This window comes from Hypanus sabinus, chromosome 16 (assembly GCF_030144855.1).
Source record: "Hypanus sabinus isolate sHypSab1 chromosome 16, sHypSab1.hap1, whole genome shotgun sequence".
In the NCBI taxonomy this organism is placed as follows: Eukaryota; Metazoa; Chordata; class Chondrichthyes; order Myliobatiformes; family Dasyatidae; genus Hypanus; species Hypanus sabinus.
Genome location: NC_082721.1, coordinates 70,769,948 through 70,794,485, shown reverse-complemented (window position 1 = coordinate 70,794,485; position 24,538 = coordinate 70,769,948). Strand labels below are relative to the sequence as shown.

General features: G+C 40.9%; 1 protein-coding gene across 1 annotated transcript in view; it reads left to right on the top strand.

The window, feature by feature from the left end:
- Positions 1-24,538, top strand: part of pkn1a (protein kinase N1a) — a 139,287-nt gene that overhangs the window by 96,548 nt on the left and 18,201 nt on the right. The window contains exons 15-18 of the mRNA XM_059992076.1: positions 3,283-3,374; positions 10,859-11,035; positions 14,779-14,841; positions 23,319-23,395. Of these exons, the coding sequence (XP_059848059.1) occupies positions 3,283-3,374; positions 10,859-11,035; positions 14,779-14,841; positions 23,319-23,395 (409 nt within the window). The remainder of the gene's footprint in view (positions 1-3,282; positions 3,375-10,858; positions 11,036-14,778; positions 14,842-23,318; positions 23,396-24,538) is intronic.

Here is a 24,538-nt window from a genome sequence, read left to right as displayed (position 1 = left end):
TGCTTTGTGGGTTTTCCATAATCCTATGTGCCAAAGCCTTTTCAAGTCCTCAACTAGTTCTGGTATGTACGTTCCTAAGCTCCTTCCTACCTTGTAACTCTCTAGAGCCCTGAATGATCTTTGCTTCCTAAATCTTAAGTAAACTTATTTCTTCTTCAAATCAAGTCAAGTTTACTGTCATTTAACCATATACATGTATAACTGCCAAATGAGGCATTTCTCTGAACCAGGGTGTAAAGCACAGCAGTACACATAACACAATGACTTATGAAGGTAAGGATTAAAAACTACAGATGAATCTCGCAAAAATAACAAACTAAAGTGCATAAATTAAGTACCGTAAGATACGGAATAGATTAACCAGTGAGACTTTGAATGTGATTTGGCAGGGAGTTCAGAAGCCTAATGGCCTGAGGGAAGAAACTGTTTCCCATCCTGACCGTTCTTGTTTTTATGCATCATGGTCTCCTGCCTGACGGTAGAAAGTCAAAGAGGACGCTGGAGGGATGGGTGGGATCCTTAATAATACTAAGGGCACTGAGTATGCAGTGCTCCTGATACATGTCCCCAATGGATGGTAGGGAGACCCCTATGATTCTCTCAGCCATTCTCAGTCCTTTGTAGGGACTTCTGGTTTGGTGCTTGACTAGATGTTCCACATCTCTTATCAAACATGGTTTCTATACTCCTACCCTCTTTCCCTTGTGCATTGGGACAAATCTAACACCCCCCCCCCCCCACAAGGTGTTCCTAAACAATCTCCACATTTCCATTCCCTGAGTACATCTGTTCCCAAGGTCCCACTGAACAGCATCATAATTCCCCTCTCCCAGTTAAATACTTTTTCATACTGTCTGATTCTATCCCTCTCCAATGTGCTATGAAGAAAAGTTGGACAAATGTTGGCTGTTTTCTCTGGAGCCGTAGGGTCTGAGAGGAGACTGGTAGAAGCTTATAACATTATAAGAGGCATAGATGGAGTGGACAACCAGTATCTTTTTACTTTGGGTTGAAACATACCAGAGGGCATACATTAAAGGTAAGAGGGGATGAGTTCAAAGGACAAGGGCAAGTTCCCACCGCTGTGTATGCTATCCCTGTGATGACATGGATTTGCTCTGGCTGCCTTGGTTTCCTCCTCTGTTCCAAAGAAACGTGGGTCGGTAGGTTAATTAGTCACATGGATATAACTGGGCAGCATGGGCTCATTGAGTCGGAAGGGCCTGTTACTGTGCTGCATCTCATGTTGAAAAAGAATATTTATACTGGGTAATGGGAGCCTGGAATGCACAGCCGAGAGTGGTGGTAGAGGCAAATACAACAGAGGTGTTTAAGAGGCACTGAGGCACATGGATGTGCAGTGAATTGGGGGATATGGACATTGTGTTAGCAGAAGCGGTTAGTTTGGCATTTAGTTGGTTCAGCACTACCTTGTAAATCAGAGGGTCTGTTTGTGTGTGAAACTATGTCCGAAATTTCAAGAATATTGAAGTTTATTGTTGTGACATATAATCAATGCATATGTACTCACTGGTACCTCCTGTACCTAATAAAGTGAGCACTGAGTATATGTTTGTGGTCTTTCAGTCCGTTCACTTCAAGGTTAGTCATGTTGTGCATTCAGAGATACTCCTCTACGTATCACTATTGTAATGTGAGACTATTTGAGTTCCTGTCACCTTCTTGTTAGGTTGTACCAGTCTGGCTGTTTCCCTCTGACCACTCTCATTAACAAGGTGTTTTTACCCATAGAACTAGCGTAAATTGGATTTCTGGATTGTTTTGCTTGATTTACACTATTCTGTGTAAACTCTGGAGGCTGTTGTTTGTGAACATTTAGGAGATCAGCAGTTTCTGAGATGCTCAAACCATCCTGCCTTGCACCAACAAGTATTCCATGGTCAAGGTCACTTAGATGATATTTCTTTCCCATTCTCATGCTTGACACAAGAACTTCAACAACTGATCCTCTTAACCTTGTCTGCATGCATTTATTCACTGAGCTGCTGCCATATGATTGGCTGATTAGATACTTGCATTAACAAGCAGGTGTACCTAATAAAGTGGTTGCTGAGTAATCTCAGTTTTTTAAATGGTGACAGGGAGAAAACAAATCACATGTGCAAAGGTGTGTGGTATTCTGGCAGTAATTAGTTCAGGGGTCAGTTTTATTCTGGTAAGAGTTAGTTAGGGGTCAGGTTTGGCGATGAGAAGGTTAAAAAATCCAAACTACACACCATTTGGAGAACCAGTCAAGTCCTGCTGCAATGATTTTGAATAGATGTATGGGTACCTGGGGAATTTAGGGAAACTAGAGCCCTTAGTGCAAAAGTGGGTGAGGGAGACATTTTTAGTGTTTGATCCATTAAACACCCAGAATCTGGTTTAACATCATTGGTATTTGTTGTGAAATCTGTTGGTTTGTGACAGCACTATAATGCAAGAAATAAAAAGCCTATATATTACAATAAGAAATCTATGTATATAGATGTATTGGTAGATAGACATATAGATAGCATAGGCCGAGTGAGGTAGCATTCATGGTTTTTTTTAGCCTGTTCATTCTCCATGATGGAGCTGGTTGAGTATTCAACACTCTGCAGCTTTTTCCAATACTGTGCAGTGGCCACTCCATACCAGACAATGATGCAACCAGTTAGGGTATTGTCCATAGTGTAACTGCAGAAATTTGCTGGAGTTTATGGTGACATACCAAATCTCCTTGAGCTCATAATGAAATGTAGCTGCTGTTGTGTCTTCCTTGTATTTGCATCAATATGTTGAGCCCAGGGTAGATCTTCAGAGATGTTGACAGTTAGGAACTTGAACTCTCCCTTTCTATTTCTGATCCCTTGATGAGGAATGGTGCACGTTCCCCTGACTTCTCCTTTCTGAAGTTCACAATCAATTCCTTGGTCTTACTGATTTTGACTGCAAGGTTGTTGCAGCAACACCACTCAACTAGCTGATCTATCTCACTCCTGTAGGCCACCTCATCATGTCTGAAATTCTACTAACAATGGTTTAGATGAAAGTGCTTAGATGAATCATGTAAGTAAAAGCTTTTATTACTGCAGGAGGATCAGTAACAGAAAGCAATAAAGTTTTCATATAACTTGCTGTATGGTACAATTTAACTGGTTACAGTGATCTTCTTTAATTCCATGCTCTGCCCTCCTTTCAAAATGGATTCCATCATCTTCAAGCGAGCAGCAACACTTCTCTGTTGTCACTGCACTTTAACTTTTGACAGTATGAAGATTTTCTGTTTTTTTTAAACAGGTGCTCTTGTCGGAATATAAAAAGACAGGACAACTGTTTGCCATCAAAGCCTTGAAGAAAGGAGATATTGTTGCAAGAGATGAGGTTGACAGGTGAAATTTTACTTTTCTTTTAAAACCAGAAGTACACTGTACCTTTATAGAAACTGATATAAAGAACTCAAGTGTTCTGTTATTCAGGCTGGCAGACATTTTGCTGTACTTGAGCTTGCTCATTCATCTTAACCCTTCATTTTGTTTTCCTTTATGGTTGCCCCACCTCCCATTAAGTGAATCCATACTCTTTGCCTCAACTAGTTTATACAGTTTGGAGTTCCCATCTTCCAAAAATTAAAACTTGCAGATACTGGAGCTCAATCATCCTTCAGATTTTTCTCTGAAACTAGTTATGCTCACAGCTCCATCCCCTAATGTATTTTCACTGTCCCTCCTGATCTTCCCCCCTCTGATCCTGAACTAATTTTTAGGAGGGGTGTCAGTTGTGCTCCCTCTTCATCCCTTCCTCAAACCAGCTGTCTTGATGAGCACTAAATTTCCAGAGCAAAGAAGGTTACAGAACATTTTTGGTGAGCAGGAAGAGTGTCAAGACAGTGGGCCAAAAGAGCTAGTTGTGTGCTGTTTATGTGTGTTCACCAAAGATAATGCAGTTCATTGATGCTGGAATTCATTTGCCAATGATATGATTTTGCCACCAACATTATTTGGACAAAAATGTAGGCCTGATTAAGTTTGCAGCAATACAATAAAATGGTGGAACTATGGATAGTGAGGAAGGTTGCCAACAGATTCAGCAGGGATATCGGAAATGTGGGCAGACACATGACAGATGGAATTTAATTGGGAAAATGTCAGGTGTTTGGGTGGTCAAATGCAAGAAGTACGTACACAATAGATGGCAGGATTGCTAACAGCATGGACATACAGAAAGATCTTGAGGTACAAGTGCATAGCTTCATGAAATGGCAAAGCGCGAGGATAGGATGATGAAGAAGACTTAAGACATGCTTTTCTTTAAGTACCAGATGGCATGCATTTAAGGTGAGGGGGAAAACTGAGTATTTTCTTTACAAAGTGACGGTTGCCTGGAAGAATTTAAGAGGCTATTAGATAGATGTGAAAATTCAGGGAATGGAGGGATATTGATCATATGCAGGGAGATAGAGTTCAATCCTAATAAGTGTGAGGTGAATTGTTTTAGGAGGTCTAATCGGGATAAGATAGTGCCATGACTGGTGAGGCCTGGGGGTGGCATGCATAAAAATTTTGTTTGCACATGGCATACAGTGCAACCCCTTGTTATCTTTTTAAACCTCACCCATAATAAACAAGTATGTGAAGAGCAAGAGAGAATAGGACTGATCAAGTGTGACAGTGGAAAAGTGTGTATGGAACTGGAGGAGATAGCAGAGGTATATGATGAATATTTTGCTTCAGTATTCAGGATCTTGACGATTGTAGGGATTACTTAAAGCGGATTGAAAAGCTCGAGCATATAGACATTATGAAAGAGGATTTGCTGGAGCTTTTGAAAAGCATCAAGTTGGATAAGTCTCCAACACCAGTTGAGATGTACCCCAGACTACTGTAGGAGGCAAGGGAGGAGATTGCTGAGCCTCTGGCATTGATCTTTGCATCATTAATGGGGACGGGAGAGGTTCTGAAGGATTGGAGGGTTGCAGATGTTTGTACCCTTTTCTAGAAAGGGAGCAGAGATAGCCCAGGAAATTATAGACCAGTGAGTCTTACTTCAGTGGTTGGTAAGTTGGTGGAAAATATCCTGAGAGGCAGGATTTATGAACATCTGGAGAGGCATAATATGATTGGGAATAGTCAGCTTGGCTTTGTCAAAGGCAGGTTGTGCCTTATGAGCCTGATTGAATTTTTGAGGATGTGACTAAACACGTAAATGAAGGTAGAGCAGTAAATGTAGTGTATATGGATTTAATCAAGGGATTTGATAAGGTACCCCATGCAAGGCTTATTGAGAAAGTAAGGAGGCATGGGATCCAAGGGGACCTTGCTTTGTGGATCCAGAATTGGCTTGCCCATAGAAGGTAAAGAGTGGTTGTAGATGGGTCATATTCTGCATGGAGGTTGGTCACCAGTGAAGTGCCTCAGGGATCTGTTCTGGGACCCTTACTCTTCGTGATTTTTATAAATGACCTGGATGAGGAAATGGAGGGATGGGTTAGTAAATTTGCTGATGACACAAAGGTTGGGGGTGTTGGGGATAGTGTGGAGGGCTGTCAGAGGTTACAGCAGGACACCAATAGGATGCAAAACTAGACTGAAAAGTGATAGATGGAGTTCAACCCAGGTAAGTGTGGGATGGTTCATTTTGGTACGTCAATATGATGGCAAAATATAGTATTAATGGTAAGACTGTTGGCAGTGTGGAGGATCAGAGGGATCTTTGGGTCCGAGTCCACAGGACACTCAAAGCAGCTGCGCAGGTTGATTCTGTGGTTACGAAGGCCTACAGTGTATTGGCCTTCATCAACCGTGGGATTGCATTTAAGAGCTGAGTGGTAATGTTGCAGCTGTGTGGGATCCTAGTCAGAACACTTGGAGTACTGTGCTCAGTTCTGGTCACCTCACTACAGGAAGGATGGAGAAACTATAGAAAGGGTGCAGAGGGGATTTACAAGGATGTTGCCTGGATTGGGGAGCATGCCTTGTGAGAATAGATTGAGTGAACTCAGCCTTTTCTCCTTAGAGCGTCGGAGGATGAGAGATGACCTGATGGAGGTTTATTAGATGATGAGAGGCATTGATCGTGTGGACAGTCAGAGGCTTCTTCCCAGGGCTGAAATGGCTAACATGAGATGGCAGAGTTTGAAGGTGCTTGGGAGTAGATACAGAAGGGATGTCAGGGATAAGTTTTATTACACAAAGAGTGGTGAGTGTGTGGAATGGGTTGCTGGCAACAGTGGTGGAGGCGGATACGATAGGGTCTTTTAAGAGACTTCCTGGATAGGTACATGGAGCTTAGAAAATAGAGGGCTATGGGTAACTTCTGAAGTAAGTACATGTTTGACACAGCATTGTGGGCCAAAGGGCCTGTATTGTGCAGTAGGTTTTCTATGTTTCTATAATAAAATAAAATACATATCGATTATCTTGCTACCAAATGAAGTAATAAATGACGTTTTGGAACCTGAGATTAGTGAGATATTTTTACATGTCAGCTCACGTCAGTTCGGCTACAGCTAGAGGCAGTTACGAAAACTTGATGTTGGATGTTACATTTTGAAAAAATAGCTGATCTAGTCTATTTAGATAGCAAAGTGTGTATGTGTTTAGACCTCCATTAGATAGACCATGGATTTGCACTTTGGAAAGCTTCCAGGGCACAAGCCTGGGCAGGGTTTTTTTTAATGGAAGACCGGCAGTTGCCGAAGCTGCAAGTCTCCCCTCCAATGTTGTCTAAGGGAAGGGCATTAGGACCCAAGCAGCTTGGCACTGGTGTCGTCGCAGAGCAATGTGTGGTGAAGTGCCTTGCTCAAGGATGCACACGCAGCCTCTGCCAAGGCTCGAACTAGCGACCTTCAGATAACTAGACGAGCGCATTAACCACTTAGCCACACACTATCTGTTTAGATAGTAAACAGTGGAGCAAAGTGTGTCTCTGGGAACAACTCGGAAGGTGCAGGATAAATACATCCCAAAGATGATGTATTCGAAAGGGAGGATGAGGTAACCGTGGCTGACAAAGGAAGTCAAAAATGACATAAAAGGAAAAGAGAGGGCATATGGTATAGCAAAAATTATTAGGAAGTCAAAAAGTTGGGAAGCTTTTAAAAGGCAACCGAAGACAACTAACAAAGAAAGGCGAGAACAGATGAAGGTAAGCTAGCCAATAATATCAAAGAGAATACCAAAAGGTTTTTCAAATATATAAAGAGTAAAAAGTAGCTAAGAGTAGGATCACTAGAAATTAAACCTGGTTAGGTAATAATGGCAGATGAATAACTATTTTGTATCAATCTTTTCTCATTTTTCAATCAGAGGAGGAGTTTAGCAAACAGATAATATAAAAGACATATAAACAGCAATAATAAAAACAAAGTATATAATATCAAAATCAAATAGGTAAAATATTATGCTGTTATATACAATGGTCAAAAAAAAACTCATAGCAATCATAAAAAAAGATTGGAAATTTTATTGATAAAGGGGAAAAAAACTACTAACTGAACTGAAACAAAAAAAATTGAGTAAAATTTATTATTTAGTCAATAATTCATCTATCTGCACATGCCATATCTTAATTCAGTTTAAGATAGTGCACAGGGCCCATATGTCCAAAGATAAATTGGCGCATATTTTTCCTAAGATAAGCCTTATTTGTGACAAATGTAATGCAGAAGTGGCTACTGTAACTCATATATTTTGGTCATGTGTAAGTTTAAGCATCAATCTTTTCTCCGGGAGATACTTGCAATATGCCAGAATTCGAGCGTCAGGGGACAGAAGAGAGTATAGTTGCAATTACTAAGGAGAAGGTGGTTGGGAAGTTACAAGTTCTGAAGGCAAACAAGTCACCTGGACCAGATGGACAATACCTCAGGGTTCTGAAAGAAGTAGCTGAAAAGACTTGGAGGTATTAGTAATGATCTTTCAAGAATCACTAAATTCTGGAATAGTTCTGGAGGACTGGGAAATTGCAAATATCTCTCCACTCTTTAAGCAGGGAGGGAGGCAGAAGGAAGGAAATTATGGGCCAGTTAGCCTGACTTCAGTGGTTGGAAGATGTTGGAGTCTACTATTAAGATTGAGATTTGGGTACTTGGAGCGCATGATGAAGTAGGCCGAAATCAACCTAATTTGCTCAAGGAGAGATCTTGTCTGACAAATCTTTTGGAATTCTTTGAGGAAATAGCAGGCAGGATAGACAATGGAGAGTCAGTAGGTATTGTGTACTTGGATTTTCAGAAACCTTTGATAAGGTGCCACACGTGAGGCTGCTTAATGACATAAGAATCCATGGTATTACAGTAAAGATGATAGCGTGGATAGATGATGAGCTGACCGGTAGTTAGCAAAGGGTGGGAGCAATAGGGTCTTATACTGGTTGGCTGCTGGTGACTAGTGGTGTTGGACAGGGGTCTGTATTGGGATAATTTCTTTTCATATTATATGACAACATTTTGGATGATGGAATTGATAGCTTTGTGGCCAGATTTGCTGTAGGATTTGGACAGATTGCGAGAATGGGCAAAGAAGTAGCAGATGGAATATAGTGTATGAAAGTGTACGGTTATGCACTTTGGTAGAAAGAATAAAGGTATAGACTATTTTCTAAATGAGGAGAAAATTCAAAAATCAGATGTGGGAAGGGACTTGGGAGTTCTTGTGCAGAATTCCCTAAAGGTTAACATGCAGATTGAGTCAGAGGTAAGGAACGCAAATGCAATGTTAGCATCATTTTGAGGAGACTAGAATATAAGAGCAAGGATGTGATGCTGTGGCTTTATAGTGCACTGGTCAGCCCACACTTAGAATCTGTTTTGGGCCCTTTATCTAAGAAAAGATGTGTGGGCATTAGAGAGGGTCAGAGGAGGATCATGAGAATGATCCCAGGAATGAAAGGGTTAATACGTGGTTCTGGGCGAGTGAATGAGACTAGACCAGAGTGTACAGCCTCAGAATAAAGGGGCGTCCATTTAGAACAGAGATCAAGAGAGATTTTATTTAGTCATTTGGTGGTAGAATTATTGCCATGGACAGCTGAGTAGGCCAAGTCATTGAGTATACTTCAAGCAGAGGTTGATAGGTTATTAGTTAGTCAGAGTGTCAAATGTTATGGGGAGAAGACAGGAGAATGGGGTTGAGAGGGATAATAAATCAGCCATGATGGAGTGGCGGAGCAGATGAGCTGAGTGGCCTAATTTGATCCAATGCTTTTCGGTCTTATAGTCTTAAATGCTTATAACAGTATTATCTAGAAGTGATATTATTTGTCAATTGTCTTTTTAAATGATCAATATGAATAATTTTAAGCAGGCTTTCTAAAAGATTCATTTATTTCCATTTGTCTTTTATACCTTTATTAGGAAAAAAAATAATGAATGCATGTAAATAAGCAATAAGACATAGTTTCCCTTTGAAATATCCATAGTCATTGTTACTAATTTGTTAATCAATGATCATCTCTGCTCAAAGTGACCATGGTATGCAAGAGTTTTTTTTCAGAAGATTATTGTCAGTTTAGGCTCACACTCTCAAAAGGTTAGCCACTGTGGGGTCTTGATGAACAAGGGATAAATTTGCAGTCACAACTGCTTTGCACACAATTGATGGGTGTAGAATTTAACTAGAACCTGCCACTATGTGATGTCCACTCTCAGCCAAAGTTCTCTTCCTCGCTCTTCACAACCTGGTGTATAAAATTAAGTGGCATGGATAAGGAGGGTCTCGGTCTTTTTCCCAGAGGGCACAGGTTTAAGATGAGAGGGAAAAGATTTCAAAGGACATTGAGAGAGAGAGAGAGAGAGAGCTTTTCATACACAAAGGGCTGTGTCTACGTAGGATGAGCTCTAGCAGAAACGGCTGAGGCAGATACAATAACAACTTTTCAAAGACTGTTGTATAGGTACATGGATTGTAAAGTCCTAAAGGGTTATAGTCCGAATGTTAGCAAATGGATGTATCTTGGATGGGCATCTTGCTTGGCACGGACTAGCTGGGCTAAAGGGCCTGTTTCTGTGCTGAAATAACTGTCTTTATGACTAATCCAAAGATCCCAGAAATGGCAGTGGAGGTAGAAAAGATGGTGAAGAAGACATGTGGTTTGCTCATCTTCATTATCCAGGACATAGTTTATAAAAATGGGGAAATCTTGGTACAACTTTGTGGAATGTTGATTCGGTCACAGCTGGAGTACTATGTGCAGGTTTGGTCTCCATAGTATAGGAAGAACATGAGGATACTCGAGAGGGTGCAGAGGAGATTCAACAGGACTTTGCATGGGATGGAACTTTTCAGTTATGAGGGAGACTGTTCGCTTTCCTTGGAAAGGAGGAGGCCAACAGGGACCTGATGGAGGTATGTAAAATCATAAAGGGCATTGATAGGGTAGATAGTAAGAATTTTTCCCTCATGTCAGAGATGTCTAAGGCTTAAGTGTTAGGTAAGGAATGAGAAGTTCAGAAAGGATCTGAGGAATTTTTTTTCCATTGAGCGATCAGAATCTGGATCTTGCTGTCCAAGATGGCCAGGTACTCATTTCAGAAGCATTAGTTCTGAATCAGCAAGGCATAGTGGATGGTGGACAAGAAGCTGATCAAATGGATTTGCAGTGATTAGTCAATTTGAACATGGTGGGTGAAGGGGCTAGTTTTTTTTTCATTTACAACTCCAACTGTACCTGCTTTTAACTAAATACTGTGACTGATGCAGTAGATGATGTGAATTTAATTGTGACCAGTGTAGTAGAAGATCTTTGATTTAATGATGTTGTCAGTTCAGTAGAAACTCAAAGCACTGTCTGGTGACACTGATTACATTTTTTTTGCAGCCCAAATGTACTGGTACCAATGCAGTTTGCCAACCAACCTGTTCTCTTGCCTCCTCAGCTTAATGTGTGAAAAACGAATCTTCGAGACAGTAAACCTCTCCAATCATCCATTCCTGGTCAACCTATTTGCCTGTTTTCAAACTCCCGAGCATGTGTGCTTTGTGATGGAGTATACGGCTGGCGGTGATCTAATGATGCACATTCATGCTGATGTCTTCTCTGAACCTAGAGCTGTGTGAGTATTGGTAGTTTTCAAACATTGGTCATCGGTCTGGCACCGATTTATGACTGCTGTTTCAAGAGGTATTAATTCTCAAATTTTAGCTTAGCTTGGGCTGATTTGCTTATTTTTAAAATCAACAATAAATGCAATTCATTTCTATGAAAAAGTGGCATAACCATTTTCTTTCAATTTTAGAGAGAGGAAGGTCCAAAGGGATCTCCTATTAAATGTCTTCAGAATTCTGAGTGGTTTTATACAACAGGAGATGATAGATTGCAAACTGCTGGAAATGGAGACGGAAGCAAACCTAGTGATAAATCCAGACCGTCATTGGCTTTCTGCTTTAATAAATATAGGGCTGAGGTCAAGAGAAGGGACTAATTTGTTACTGTCATCTAGAACAATTTACTGCTCTTTGATTCCAATGGATATGATTGCAATAAGAAGGAGAGCTAAAACGCTGAGAATCCAGATGGTAGAACACAGCAGGCCGGGCAGCATCTATAAGGCGAAGCACTGTCGATGTTTCGGGCCGAGACCCTTCATCCTGACCTTCGTCTCGGCCCGAAACGTCGACAGTGCTTCTCCTTATAGATGCTGCCTGGCCTGCTGTGTTCTACCAGCATTTTGTGAATCCAGATGTATGTTGGTTTATATACAATATAAAAGTGTACAATGGTCTAATAGTTGTGACAACCCACAACTTGCTTTGCTTTACAAATGAAATACTTCTCCATGTGTTTTTATTTAGGAAGGAATAATTGTCTGCTAGGGCTTGGGATGGTCAAAAATATTTAAAAGAAAGTTGCAAAAGTTTTGACAAAGTTGAGGTTCTGTTTTAGAGAAAATAGTTTAATTATTGTAATACTTGGAGAGTATAATTTATGTGAAATTCCATTAAAGTGTTGCATACAAATTGATTAAGAAAGTTCAAAGAAAGACTGTGGGGTAAATTGGATGAGTGGCCACCCTGAAGATGGACAAAGATGACACAGTTTCAGTTGTGAATTAAGTTTGGATAAAGGATGTTTCATAAACTGGCATGTGGTTTTGTTGTCCCACTGTGTCTATCATTCAGGTGTTCATGATGAGAACTGGAATATGTAGGCTGCTGATTTAGAATTTTAAACAATGAAAACTAGTAAATTTGTTGTGTAGAGGGAATTTGACCTTCTAAGATTTAAGAAACCCTGGCAAAGTGTGCGGATATTTGATGGGACCAGACCTGCAGTATTGTCTGGCTGAGAAAGGAAAAGCCTGTCTTGGCAATAGCGCAGCTTAGATTCAGAAAACCTTTTGGTGAATGGAAGATAATTTCTTTCTGGAGAGACTCAATAGAACAAGCTGATGCTGAAAGCACAAGATAAGTTCCAACTAAGTATTGCCCAGTTCTGGTCACACTCTAGGATAGATGTGAAGCTGTAGGAGATTCACTAGAATGGTTGCTGAGATGAGTAAGTTTTGGTCATGGAGTTAGATTGGAGAAGCTGAGGTTGATATATTTGAAGCAACAAAAGATTTTATGACGGTTATGGTTAGTGTGATGATATTACAGCGTGGGGTGTCAGAGCTTGGAGTTCAATCCTGATGTTTTCTGTAAGGAGTTTGTACGTCCTCCCTGTGGAATGTGTGGATTTTCCCCTGGCAGCTCCAGTTTCCTCTCATTGTCCAAAGATGTACCGGTTGGTAGATTAGTTGGTCATTGTAAATTGTCCCATAGTTAGGTTAGGGTTAAATGGGGGGCTGTTGGGATATCACGACTTGAAGAGCCAGTGAGGCTTTCTACACTTGGTATCTCTAAATAAAATAAATGTGCTTAGGTAGGGTATGCATGGAGAAGGTATTTTCATTAATGGACTTCCAAGCACCAAGGGCACAGTTCTAAAGTCATGAGCAACAAGAGAATATGACAAGGACTTTTACATAGTGGGTATGTGCACTGGAAGTCAGTTCTGGTAAGGTTGTTGGAAATTAGTCGGTTGGTAACTGGACAGTAAATAAAATCCAGGGCTCAAAGAGAGGTGACTGCGAACAGGACAACCAGATTGTGGTGCAAGACTGATATCAACTCACTGGGTCCAATGTTTTCCTGCACCGTAATGATTCCATGGTTCCATAATAAATAGAGCTATTGTATAGAGGGGCATTAACAGGGAGAAAACACATAGCCTTTGGCCCATAGAGTGGGTGTTGGTTTAAGATCAGAGGTGGGAGATTTAAAAGGGACATCATTGGCAGCTTCATGCAAAGGGCAGTGTGTATTTTGAATGAGCTGCCAGAAACAGTAGTTAAAGTGGGCACACTAGCAACATTTAAAAGCCATCTAGGTAAGTATATTGATGAGAGATGTAGAGGGCAATGGATCGAATGTGGGCAGATGGGATATAGTTGCTCAGTAACATATTGAGCATAGATGAATGGGGCCAAGGAGCCTGTTACCACACCTGATGACTCAGTGACACTCCCAATGGCCCAAGGTGAAAATCCTGCTGGACATGCAACCTAATGAGTGCAGTGATGCTCTCCTTAATGAATATTATAATGTTCATGCTCTTTTGCTTCTTCCCCTCTGATGGCTGTGATGCAGGACATGTTTTCTAGGTTAGTTTCTGCAACAGCTCTCTTAACTTGGACACCAATTTTTAAACATTAGTAAGGAATTGGTAATAGTGTTTTTTGGTTGTAAGACCTTTTTAAATGCTGGAATACAGTGTTTACATTGATCTGGACAGTCTACCAGGCTTTACAGTATTCTTAATGTATTCTATTATATTGTATAGGCTTAGTCCTGTGACTTGCCAGGATTTTGAAGGACCAGTTTTGCTGTGTATCTAGAATTACGTCCAGGTCAGGGATAGTTTGTACCTAAAGGGGAAAGGTGCCTTATCCTGTTAAGCTTACCCTTACAGGTACTGTCGATCAGTTCTGGTACCTTTATTGTGGATCTTGTATATTCTTCAGTCTCTCTGTCATTGTACGGAACTGTAAGAACACTTCACCAAATTAACATTAACACAATGCTGGAAACCTGAAATGAGATAGAATTCTGGAAACCTCTGCTAATCAGGAAAGGAAACACTTAACATTTAAAATCCAAGACTCTTGAGGGTTGTTATTCCTTGAAAAAATTTGAATTTTACAGAAAATATAAGTCAGGAAGTGGGCATTCCTGGTAAAGAAGCAGTCACAGACCTGGAACGTTAACTCTGGTTCTCTGTCCGCAAATGCTGCCCGAGTGTTTCCAGCATTTTCTGTTTTTATTTTGATATATAAGCAGAAATCACCTGACCGTTTCCATACCAGTGTAGCCTAATTTATCATCTTTACAGTTCCACACTCTTTGACGTGAAACCTGATCGTTTTCCATTTTATTTTTATTGCTGTGTTAATTCATGCGGAGATGCCACACAGGGATTTCCCCACCAAACCTAGCACTGAGAAAAGTTAGGAATATTTGAATGGTGTTAGGGGAAGTAGCACGAGACACTGCAAGACCTGCAAAGATAATACTGAATTGAGAGGTTTTATTAGCAGCAGAAAGGTTGGGGTTCCTTTCTGCTTTATATGAAATTTCTCCCCTTATCTGTATGCAGATTGAGAACTTCAATCTTTTCAATGTACAGTGGAGATTGGTTAGAGCCATGCTTTATAGTGAAGAGTGCAGGGAGCAGTGTGTCCCCTCACTTTGTTTGATAATGGAATGTGTCCCCAATTAAAGCTAATGTGCAAATGACTGTTTTCTTCTTTTTCTGCAGATTTTACTCGGCTTGTGTTGTTCTCGGGTTGCAGTTTCTTCACGACAACATGATTGTGTACAGGTTAGATGGTTTTCGTGTTCCGGCTCGCAAACAAGTTTGATGCTCGGTTTAATCCTTGGACGTTGCTAGATTTTAGAGATATTTACTTCCAATGTTAGGCTTGCTTGCAAACTGAAAACGGGAATAAGAATGCCAGTAATTGCATGGATAAAAAGTTGACCAGGAGATATAAAGCAAAGTTAGAGTAAATAACTTTCTTTTGTACTGGAGGTAGAGTTCCACAAGAATTGCTGATATTTTTCATGTGTATTAAGTGCATTTGAGGCTACAGGGGACAGCTTCAGAATTACAAATAACACAGAACCAAGCTGTCAAATCTTGATAGATTTCCAGAGGAAATGGTGGAATGGGCACTGCAGTATCTCAAATTCAGATTAAAACATGGAAGCTCAAGGTACCAATCTCTGCATTAGTACCACAACCACTCATAAATTCATATGGAGTTAAACGGGATTGAGTGGGAAGAGTTCAGACCACCTGTACTGGACAAAACTATTGGGTTGGACTGTCCCTAAATCATCTGAGAACCAGAATAGGCTTGACAGCTCATAAACATGCCCTCTGGCTCTCCACACCTATGAGCCCATCTACATCAACCCCATTTAACAGTGTCTGGTCCATAATGCCTTGGCCATTCATGTTTAAATCTTTTCAAATTTGTGAGTCTCTGCCTCCAGTGAGCTGCTTCAGACTCCAACCACTCTTTGTAATTTTGAAGCTATCTCTTGTTGCCCCAAGTCCAGCTAATACACTTCAAAATTCACATAATTGCTTTGGGCCTCTGAAATCCCTATCCTAAATCTTCTCCCATTCATTAGCCTCTACTAATGACAAAAAGTTTCCTATATATCTCATCTATGGCCCTCAATTTTGTAGACCTCTGTTCAGTCACCATAAGCTCCCTTCACTCCTCAGAAAACAAACTCTGATACTGCACTCCAGTGCAATTATGTCCTTCCTATAATCATCTTAGCAGAAAAATACAAAACAGTCTAATAATGTTTTAAATGCATAATTATGGCTTAACCATAAAACATGGGAAGAGCATAGGAAGAGGCCCTTGGGCCCATAATGTCTCTGCTGACTAATGCCAATCCAAACTACTTCCGAACTACATCCAAACCATTTTGCACATGGATGATAATCCTCCTTTCCCTGCTTATTAATATCTGTCTAAACGTCTCAAACATTGCAACTGTATCTACCTCCATTACTTAACCTGCTAACATATTCCAGGTACCTACCACTCTCTGTTTAAAAAGCTGCCTTGTAAATTTTATTTAAACTTTTCTTTTCCAACCTTAAAGCTATGCTGTCTGAAATTTGACATTTTCATCCTCGTATCTATCCTATTTATGACCCTCATAATTTTATATACTTCAGTCAGGTTGCCCCTCAGCCTCTAAAGATCCAAGTTTGTCTAACATCGTCTTATGTTTTTATCAAATTGTATCATAACGTCCCTGTGCCCATGCTATTGAAGGCAGAATCCTAGTTGTCTTTTTCACCACCACCTTATCCAGCCATGCTGTCACCTTCAAGGACCTTTGGACCTCTATACCAAGATTCATTTGATCCTTAATACTCACAAGTGTTCGTTATATACGTCCAATCCAAATGCATTATTTATTATCTTCACTACGTTGTTAGTCCTCTACTTAATACCTATCTCCTTTAAATTCTATTTGCCATTGCTCTGATCATCTAGCCTATGACTGTACTCCTAATCTTCAACACCATTGATTTTTATGATTTACTCAAGTTTTAGTAAATTGAATGAAAAAGCTGTAGATGGGATTTAAACAAAACAATTGTGAAGTGAAAGGGGATGGGAATGATTCAGTTCTGTGGAATGGCATAGAATTAGAGCGATATAAGTGATATTGTAGGAAGTAGTTAATGTGCATCAAAGTTCTATTGAAGAAATAATGTTAAATAATTAAAATTGAAGGCATAATATATCAATGTATGAAGCATCCTAGCGTTTAGTGAACTTATGGTGTAAGTGCAGTTGGATGTGTTTGATCAACTGCTCATTATAATGATGGTTCCGAGGTGAACTGTATTGGCAATTAGATATTCCAGGTGTTCTTACTTAGACAGAATGAGGGTGGTGTTTTAGTGCTGGTAAAAGGGAGGAATGTGGTTCAGCAGAAAGGTATGATCTAGGCCAGTACAACAGCCTAGTAATCGTAATATCATCTCCCAGATCCAGAGGGACGGATAAAGACCACGATCACTACTGTCTGCAGAACTTAGCCTCTCCATGTCGACTCTGCATTAACAAGTCTTGGACAGCAAATGACTCTGGAGATAAGAGAAGTTTGCAGTGAAGGAGAAATAGTTGGAAGGTTTAATATTTTTAATGAGGTAGATCGAATGGTTTAAAATAGACACACAGCAGGTCAGGCAGTGGCTGTGGAGAGAGAATCTGAATTAATACTTCAGGTTGATTACCTTCCTTTGGAAAGACATTGACTGCAAGAGTCAGCATGAAGCAATGTTTACAAGGAAGGAAACAGAGCTAAGTGCCAACAGCTGCTTCTATTAATAGTTCCATTTTACAGCCTCTCATTAATTTTTTTTCCCCATTGGTAAAGTTAAATAAACATGGAGGGAGTATAGTTCAGTTGGTTTGAAGGGTGTTTGAAGGGCGTTTCCAGTTCTGTGACTGTCAAGCCCTGTCTGTTTTCCAGAACTGCATTCAGTTCTGTTTCCTTTGAATATATCAGCCATAGACAGGCTAGCTTTATTTCCCTTAGAACCAAAAACTGGAGTCTTCAATTTAATTAAAGTCGATTGCAGAGGTGTACATGGTGAATTTTGTAAGAAAGGTTGAAAATTAGATTGAGGGATTTAAAGAGTTGATAGACCATATCAATAACTTTGTCAGCAATTGTGTGTAACCCCCTGGGTCGCCTCAGGCTCGCTCAGCTCGTTCTCGTCTAGGGGGAGCAGCCTTCGGCCCCGCCAAACTGGGTAATCAGCTGGTGTGGATGCTATGTGATGTCCCCGCCTTGCCCAAAAACAGACAGTACACCATATGTGATTAAATGAGTACAATTTATAAAGGTTACTATAACTAAGTGATTAATAACGATACAGTATATATGAAGAGAAAATTAAAGAAAAGGCGCCAAACTTATCAAAGTCCAAACCACTTCGTGCACAGCCGTTGGAGCTCAATTACTGAAGTCTTCTGGCCACCATTCGATCCCCTCCGAACTCCTCGACTCGCAGCTCAGGACCCTCCGAACTCCTCGACTCTCCAAACAGCTCAGGACCCTCCGAGTGGTCAACCAAGCACATCTAGCTTCATCCCCCCCCCCCCCTCGGAGAATCTCCCGGCCTCGGACCCCCCTTTGGGGTCCGATCCTCGCCCAGCTTAGAGCATTGCGTCCTCTCTCTCGACCCCCTCGCGCCGATCTGCCCAAAAGCCCGTCAACAAAAGCTTACAGACTCAGAAGAAAGAACATTAATCCCCATTTGGTTTACAAAGGAATACCATTCTTGTTATCAGTAAATTAGCATTCCTGCCAGTTAACAAAAGGAAACCCTTTCCCAACAGTAACAAAGAAAAAAAAGAAACCCCCTTTACATGTGCATTACTTTGAAAACTTAACAAAAACATGTGCTATACCGTAATCCATCCACAGTCAACAAAAGGATATTATATCATTAAGGATTTATAATTTTGACGAGAAAGCTTAAGCCAAAGTAAAGTCGATGACCAGAATGGTCTAATTCCAGTTCTTTGTCTTATGGTCTTAATAGGAAGAATTTTAGGAAAAAGCAATGGATATCCACAAAACTGATGAAGAGAAAACTGACAAGTCCAGTTGAGTTTATAGTTGTGTATGCACATAGAGTGAGGTCCAGGTACAATAGATACAGATTCAGATTCAGTTTAGTGTCATTTAAAAACCACAAATGCAATACAGTTAAAAAATGAGACAACATTCTTCCAGAATGATATCAATAAAGCACATGACAAAATAGGCTACACCAGAAAATCCACATAATGTTTGGCAATCCCCAATCCAGAGTCCAGAGAGGTTGCTGTTTATTAATATCGCGCTACCATCTAAGCGCGTTCCCCGGAAAGGAGCTCCAAATCCCCCAGACAAAACAAGACCTAAAACTAAAGCTACAAGACCTGCACAAAGCCAAATAGTTACAACAGTGCAAACAATACCATAATTTGATTTAAAAAAAAGACAGACCATGGGCACAGTAAAAATAGTCCAAAGATGTTAAAAGACTATAAGTTCGAAAGAAACCACCACACAGCTTCCACAAGTCCTCAGGGTCCCAATAGACACGTCATCTCACGTCGTCAGCAGAAGGGAATACCCCTGCTATGGACTTCCATGGTGCCGCCCAACTCAGCCTCGCAGACGCAGCACACAATGAAAGCTCTGTTGAACTGAGCCTCACAGACACAGCACACACTGAAGCAACCTGACTGCAGTGGACTCCGAGTCCATCGAACCTCTGAGCCTCCGGCACAGCTTCTCCGAGCACCATCCTCTGCTGAGCGTATTAAGACGCCCCCGCCAATGGCCACTGGCAACATGACCCCGAGGACTGGGGGCTTGTTCTTCTCAGCAGAGACCTGGACCTCACAGCAGCAGCAGCAACGAAGAGGGCCTTCCTGGAGAATTCCAGATGTTCCTCCGTGCTCCCTCGTCCGTTTTTCATTAGATTATGATTGCCCACGGCACCCCTGCTTAACAGTAACATATCAGCGCCGGAGTGGCCGCTGCAAGCTGCGTCATGAATCTTGAAGACTTGCATCTTGCATCTTGAAGACTTATCCTTATATGAAGATACAGGCAATAAACAGAATATAAACTGTAATAAATTGTACAGACAGTGCTCCACAGTGGGGGGATAGACTACACAAATTAGCAAGAGATGTAAAAAAAAGTTTGTTACATAACTACAAGTGTGGGGGGGAAAGGTGAAGAACAAAAATAAATTTTGGTTCCTTGGTGAGAAAAACCTGAGAGATGTGAATTGGTAACAACATTTGAGGCCTTAAGCAGTTATAAGCCTTCATTGTGAGCTGAGATATCATGGTGGATTCTTGATCTAGAGAAGTGAGTTTGAATTTCAAGAATCTAGCTTTGAGTAACTTTAACACTTGTAGAATTCTAAATTTCTTTTTCACAATGTCATTAGTGGTAATCACAAAGCTACTACATTGTTGGGAACACGAGGTTCTGCAAATACTGGAAGCCTTGAGCAAAACACATAAAATACTGGCTAGCATGTCAGACAACAACTGTAGAGGGGAATAAGCAGTTGACGTTCTTGGTCAAGCACCTCCATTAGGAATGGAAAGGAAGGGGGTAGAAGCCAGAATTAGAAGCCAATACTGGATCTCCTGTTAGGGAATGAGACAGGACAGGTGACATAAGTGTGTTGTAGGGGAACACTTTGGATCTTGTGACCCTAATTCCATTGGTTTCAAGGTATTTGTGGAAAAGGACAGATCTGGTCCTTGGGTTGAGATTCTAAATCAGAGAAAGGCTAGTTTTGATGGCATCAGAAGGGATCTGGCACGTGTGGATTTGGATAGGATGTTTTCTAGCAAAGGTGTGCTTGGTTAGTGTTATGCCTTCAAGGGTGAAGAATACAGAATTTATGTTCCTGTCAGAATAAAAGGCTGGGATAAAAGGTCGAGGGAACCTTGGTATTTGAGAGATCTTGAGGTCTTGGTTTGGAAATTGAAGAAGGTACATAGCAGTTATAGACAGCAAGGAAGATCTGAGGTACTTAAGTATAGGAAATGCAAGGGAATACGTACGAGAGAAATCAGGAGGGCTAAAGGAAGGCATGATGTTGCTCTAGGTGAAAGAAAATCCCAAAGGCTTGTACATGTATATTCAGAGCAAAAAGATAGTAAGGGACAACATTGTTCCTCTTGAAGACTGAGCTGAAAGTGATGGAGGAGATCTTAAATGGGTTTTTTTGCACCTGAATTTACTGAGGAGATGGACACGGTCTTTTGAACTGAGTCAAAACAGCAGTGAGGTCATGAAGCTTGTATGGTTTAAAGAGGAGGTGTTTGCTGACTTGAGATAAATTAGGGTGGATCAATCCCCAGGGCCTGAGGAGGTGTTTCCTTACAACTTGTGGGAGGCTAGTGCAAAAATTGGGATTTAGAAGAGGTATATAACATGTCCTTAGCTAGGGGTGAGGTGCCAGAGGATCAGAAGATAGCTGATGTTGTTCCATTGTTTATAAGGATGCTTGGATATTATCAGTGTGATGTCACTTGATTATCATCTTCCCCAGCAACCCCCACACCACCCTTTCCTGTCTCCTATGGTCCACTCTCCTCTCCACCCCTTCATCTTTCCCATCCACCTGGCTTCACCTATCACTTTTACAGGTATCCTCCCCCACCTTTTTATTCTGGCATTTCCCCCTTCCTTTCAAGCTTTGGAGAAGGGTCTCTGCCCAAAACATCAACTGTTTATCAATTTCCATAGATGCTGCCTGACCCATGAGTTCCATTAACACTTCACATGTGTTGTTTTGAATAGATTAGGACTTTATTCCTTGGAGTATAGCAGAAAAAGGAGAGATTTGATAAAGGTATATAAAATTATGAGGGGTATAGATAGGGTACCTGAAAGCAGGTTTTCTCCACTGAGTGTTGGAGTGATTAAAACTAAGCGATAGGCTAAGGGTGAAGTGTGAAGAGTTTAAAGGAAATCTGATGGGGAACTTCAGAGGGCATTGAGAATGTGCCAGCGGAATTGGTGAATGCAGATTTGATTTCAACATTTCAGAATCAGTTTTGATATCAGTGCCATGTAATTTGTTGTTTTGCGGTAGCAGTACAATACAATACATAATTAAAGAAAACCATAAATTACAATAAGAAATTTATTTAAAATGTTTAAATTAAGTAGTGCAAAAAAAGAGGGGGAAAAAAGTACAGGTGGTGTACATGGGTTCATTGTCCACTTAGAAATCTGATGGCAGAGGGGAAGATGCTGTTCTTAAAGCATGGAGTGTGTGTCTTTAGGCTCCTGTACCCATTCGCTGATGGTAGCAATTTGAAGACATGGCCTGGTTGATAGAGATCTTTAATGATGGATACCCACCTTTTTTGAGGCATTGCCTTTTGAAGATGTCCTCGATGGTAGGGAGGCTAGTGCCTATGAACAAATTGGCTAAGTTTGTAACTTTCTGCTGCTTATGAGAAGTTTGGGTAAGTGCAAGGATGGGAAGGATTTGGAGGGGTCTGGTCCATGTGCAGAATGATGGGACTAGACAGAATAATCATTTGGCATGGATTAGATGGGCTGAAGGGTTTGTTTATGTGCTGTAGTACTCTGGCTCCAAGAAGGAGGGAGGATGGTAAGGAGTGCAAGCTAGCAGATGATAGACCATTTGAGGAGGTGGGTAGGGAGATGGGATGAAGTAAGAAACTGGAATATCATTTAGTGGAAGAGGTAAAGGGCTGAAAAAGGATGAAATTGATAGGAGAGAACAGTGGGCCATGGAAAAGAGGAGGGGAACCAGAGGAAGGAAATGGGAAGGTGAGGCAAAGCTGACTGATGTCCTCCAGGAAGAGAAATCTGCCCTGCATACCAGCTCTGGGCACAATGTGACTTGAGAGCCACCAATAGAGAGTTTGGATGAATTGGATGTCCTCATTGACACACAAGTATTTCTGTAAGAGGCTGACAGACTCTCTGTTGTGATGGAAAATAACTGGTTCTTTGAGTCTCAACAGTAGAGGCCTGGACACACACGATTTTAATAACAAGGAATTTATTTACAAGGGGAAGTCAGGTCAACACAAGCGACTACAATATGCTAACAAAAAAACGCTTAGGGTTAACACGTGTGGTGAAGGTCGGGTCGGCTGTACAATACACAGGAAACGGTGTGGGGACACGGTACGGTTACACATACAAAGAACAAGGGAAAAGCACTACAACAGCTATCCCCCTTGACCTTGGATAGCTGCGGCTCCCTTACCAGGACAAACAATAAACTTTCCCAAACATAAATCAATGCACTTAGCTTCAATGAGGTGGTCTGTAAGAGAGTGCGAGCCGGGCATATGTCTCACCTTTTATAGCATGGGGCTGGGTGAGATAATCCAATTAAGGTGACCAATAATTTAGGTGTGCATTGATTAGTTGGGAGGGACCAAATGTTGATTGGTGTGTGGTATGTCCTCCGACCAGCCAAGTGGCAGTGCGTCTGTCACGTGGCTGGTATCTCTGGATATACTCTCCAGCTGGAAAACCCAACACTGAGGACAAAAGCTGACCATCTAAATCAGAGGAAAGATTGCCTTACTCTGGGGCTATTTAAATGCATAGGTTTTGCCTATTGTGTTTCTAATAATGATAATTATTCCATTATGTTTTGCTTAATAGATTATTTTCAAATTACAGCGTTTGTATTTCCATTTGACAGAAGTAATGTGTTTGTTGTTTCTGCAGAGATTTGAAGCTGGACAATTTGCTTCTGGATACACAGGGCTATGTGAAAATTGCTGACTTTGGACTCTGCAAGGAAGGTTGGTTGGTGTCACTTCTGTTAATGCAGCTTGACCTCTCTCTTCGGACCTAGTTCTGTCCTGTCTGCCAGTCCTTGCCAGAATTAATCCTTTATTTAGACTTGGATAACCACAGGTATTCTCTCAAGGATCTTTTCTCCTGTTGGATAAGTATCAAATTATTATTTGGAAGGATACTTTCTGAGCATTAAAGCCTTCCTATTTTGTGCACACCAGACCCTGGAATAATCAGTTTTAGTCACCGCCTTGTACCCGGAGCATTAAAGATCCTTGGAATAAAATGTTTTCTCACCTTTGTTGTTTGGTCTAAAATATGAAACTGGAACTACAACAAATTATTCTTTTTAAGAGACAGCATCAGTTGGGTTTCATTGTTATGAATTGGGTCAATACAGTTATATCCTTTAATATGGGTGTTATGTGCAGAGCTGTAATTCTGACTTTAGTCAGTACAATTCCTTTATTGAGCCCTGAGTAATTGTCAGATCCAGTCAGTCTGCCTCTGAGGACTGTCGCTTATCTTTATCCCAACTAAATGAATGCACTTCTTTATACTTTATACTTCTGCCCCCATGAACTCAGTTGAAGTCCCTGCTAAACATACAGTCTTATTACTGCAGAGATGGTCTCCTTAATGAGTATTCCAATGCCTCACCTCTCATATTTCCTTCCCTGTTATTTTTGGAGATGTGGGTATGTATACTAGGCTCTTCCTTGGTTAGTCTGTGGGATAGCTCTCTCAACTAAGACACTGATTCTTACACATTTTAAGGTTATGTGAGCTTTTGTAGCATTGGGGTCCAGTTTTCAGGATGATCTGGTAGGTCAATAAAGCTGTATTATCAGTCCTACTGAATGGCTTGCCAGGGCTTTCAGAGACCATTCAAAGGTTATCAGCTTTTTTGTATGTCTTTAATAATATCTTGGCTGGGGAAAGGAAAGGGAGGAGAGACAGAGGGAATGTTTGTGTGTCTGGAGTCATATCCTGGCTGGGGGAAGGGAAGGGGAGGAGAGAGGATATAGTGGTGACACAAGCAGATAAGGTGGTAAAGAAGATGTACAGCAAAGTTCAAAGTAAATTTATTATCTAAGTACATATCCGTCACCATATACAGCTCTGAGATTCATTTTTTGCAGACGTTC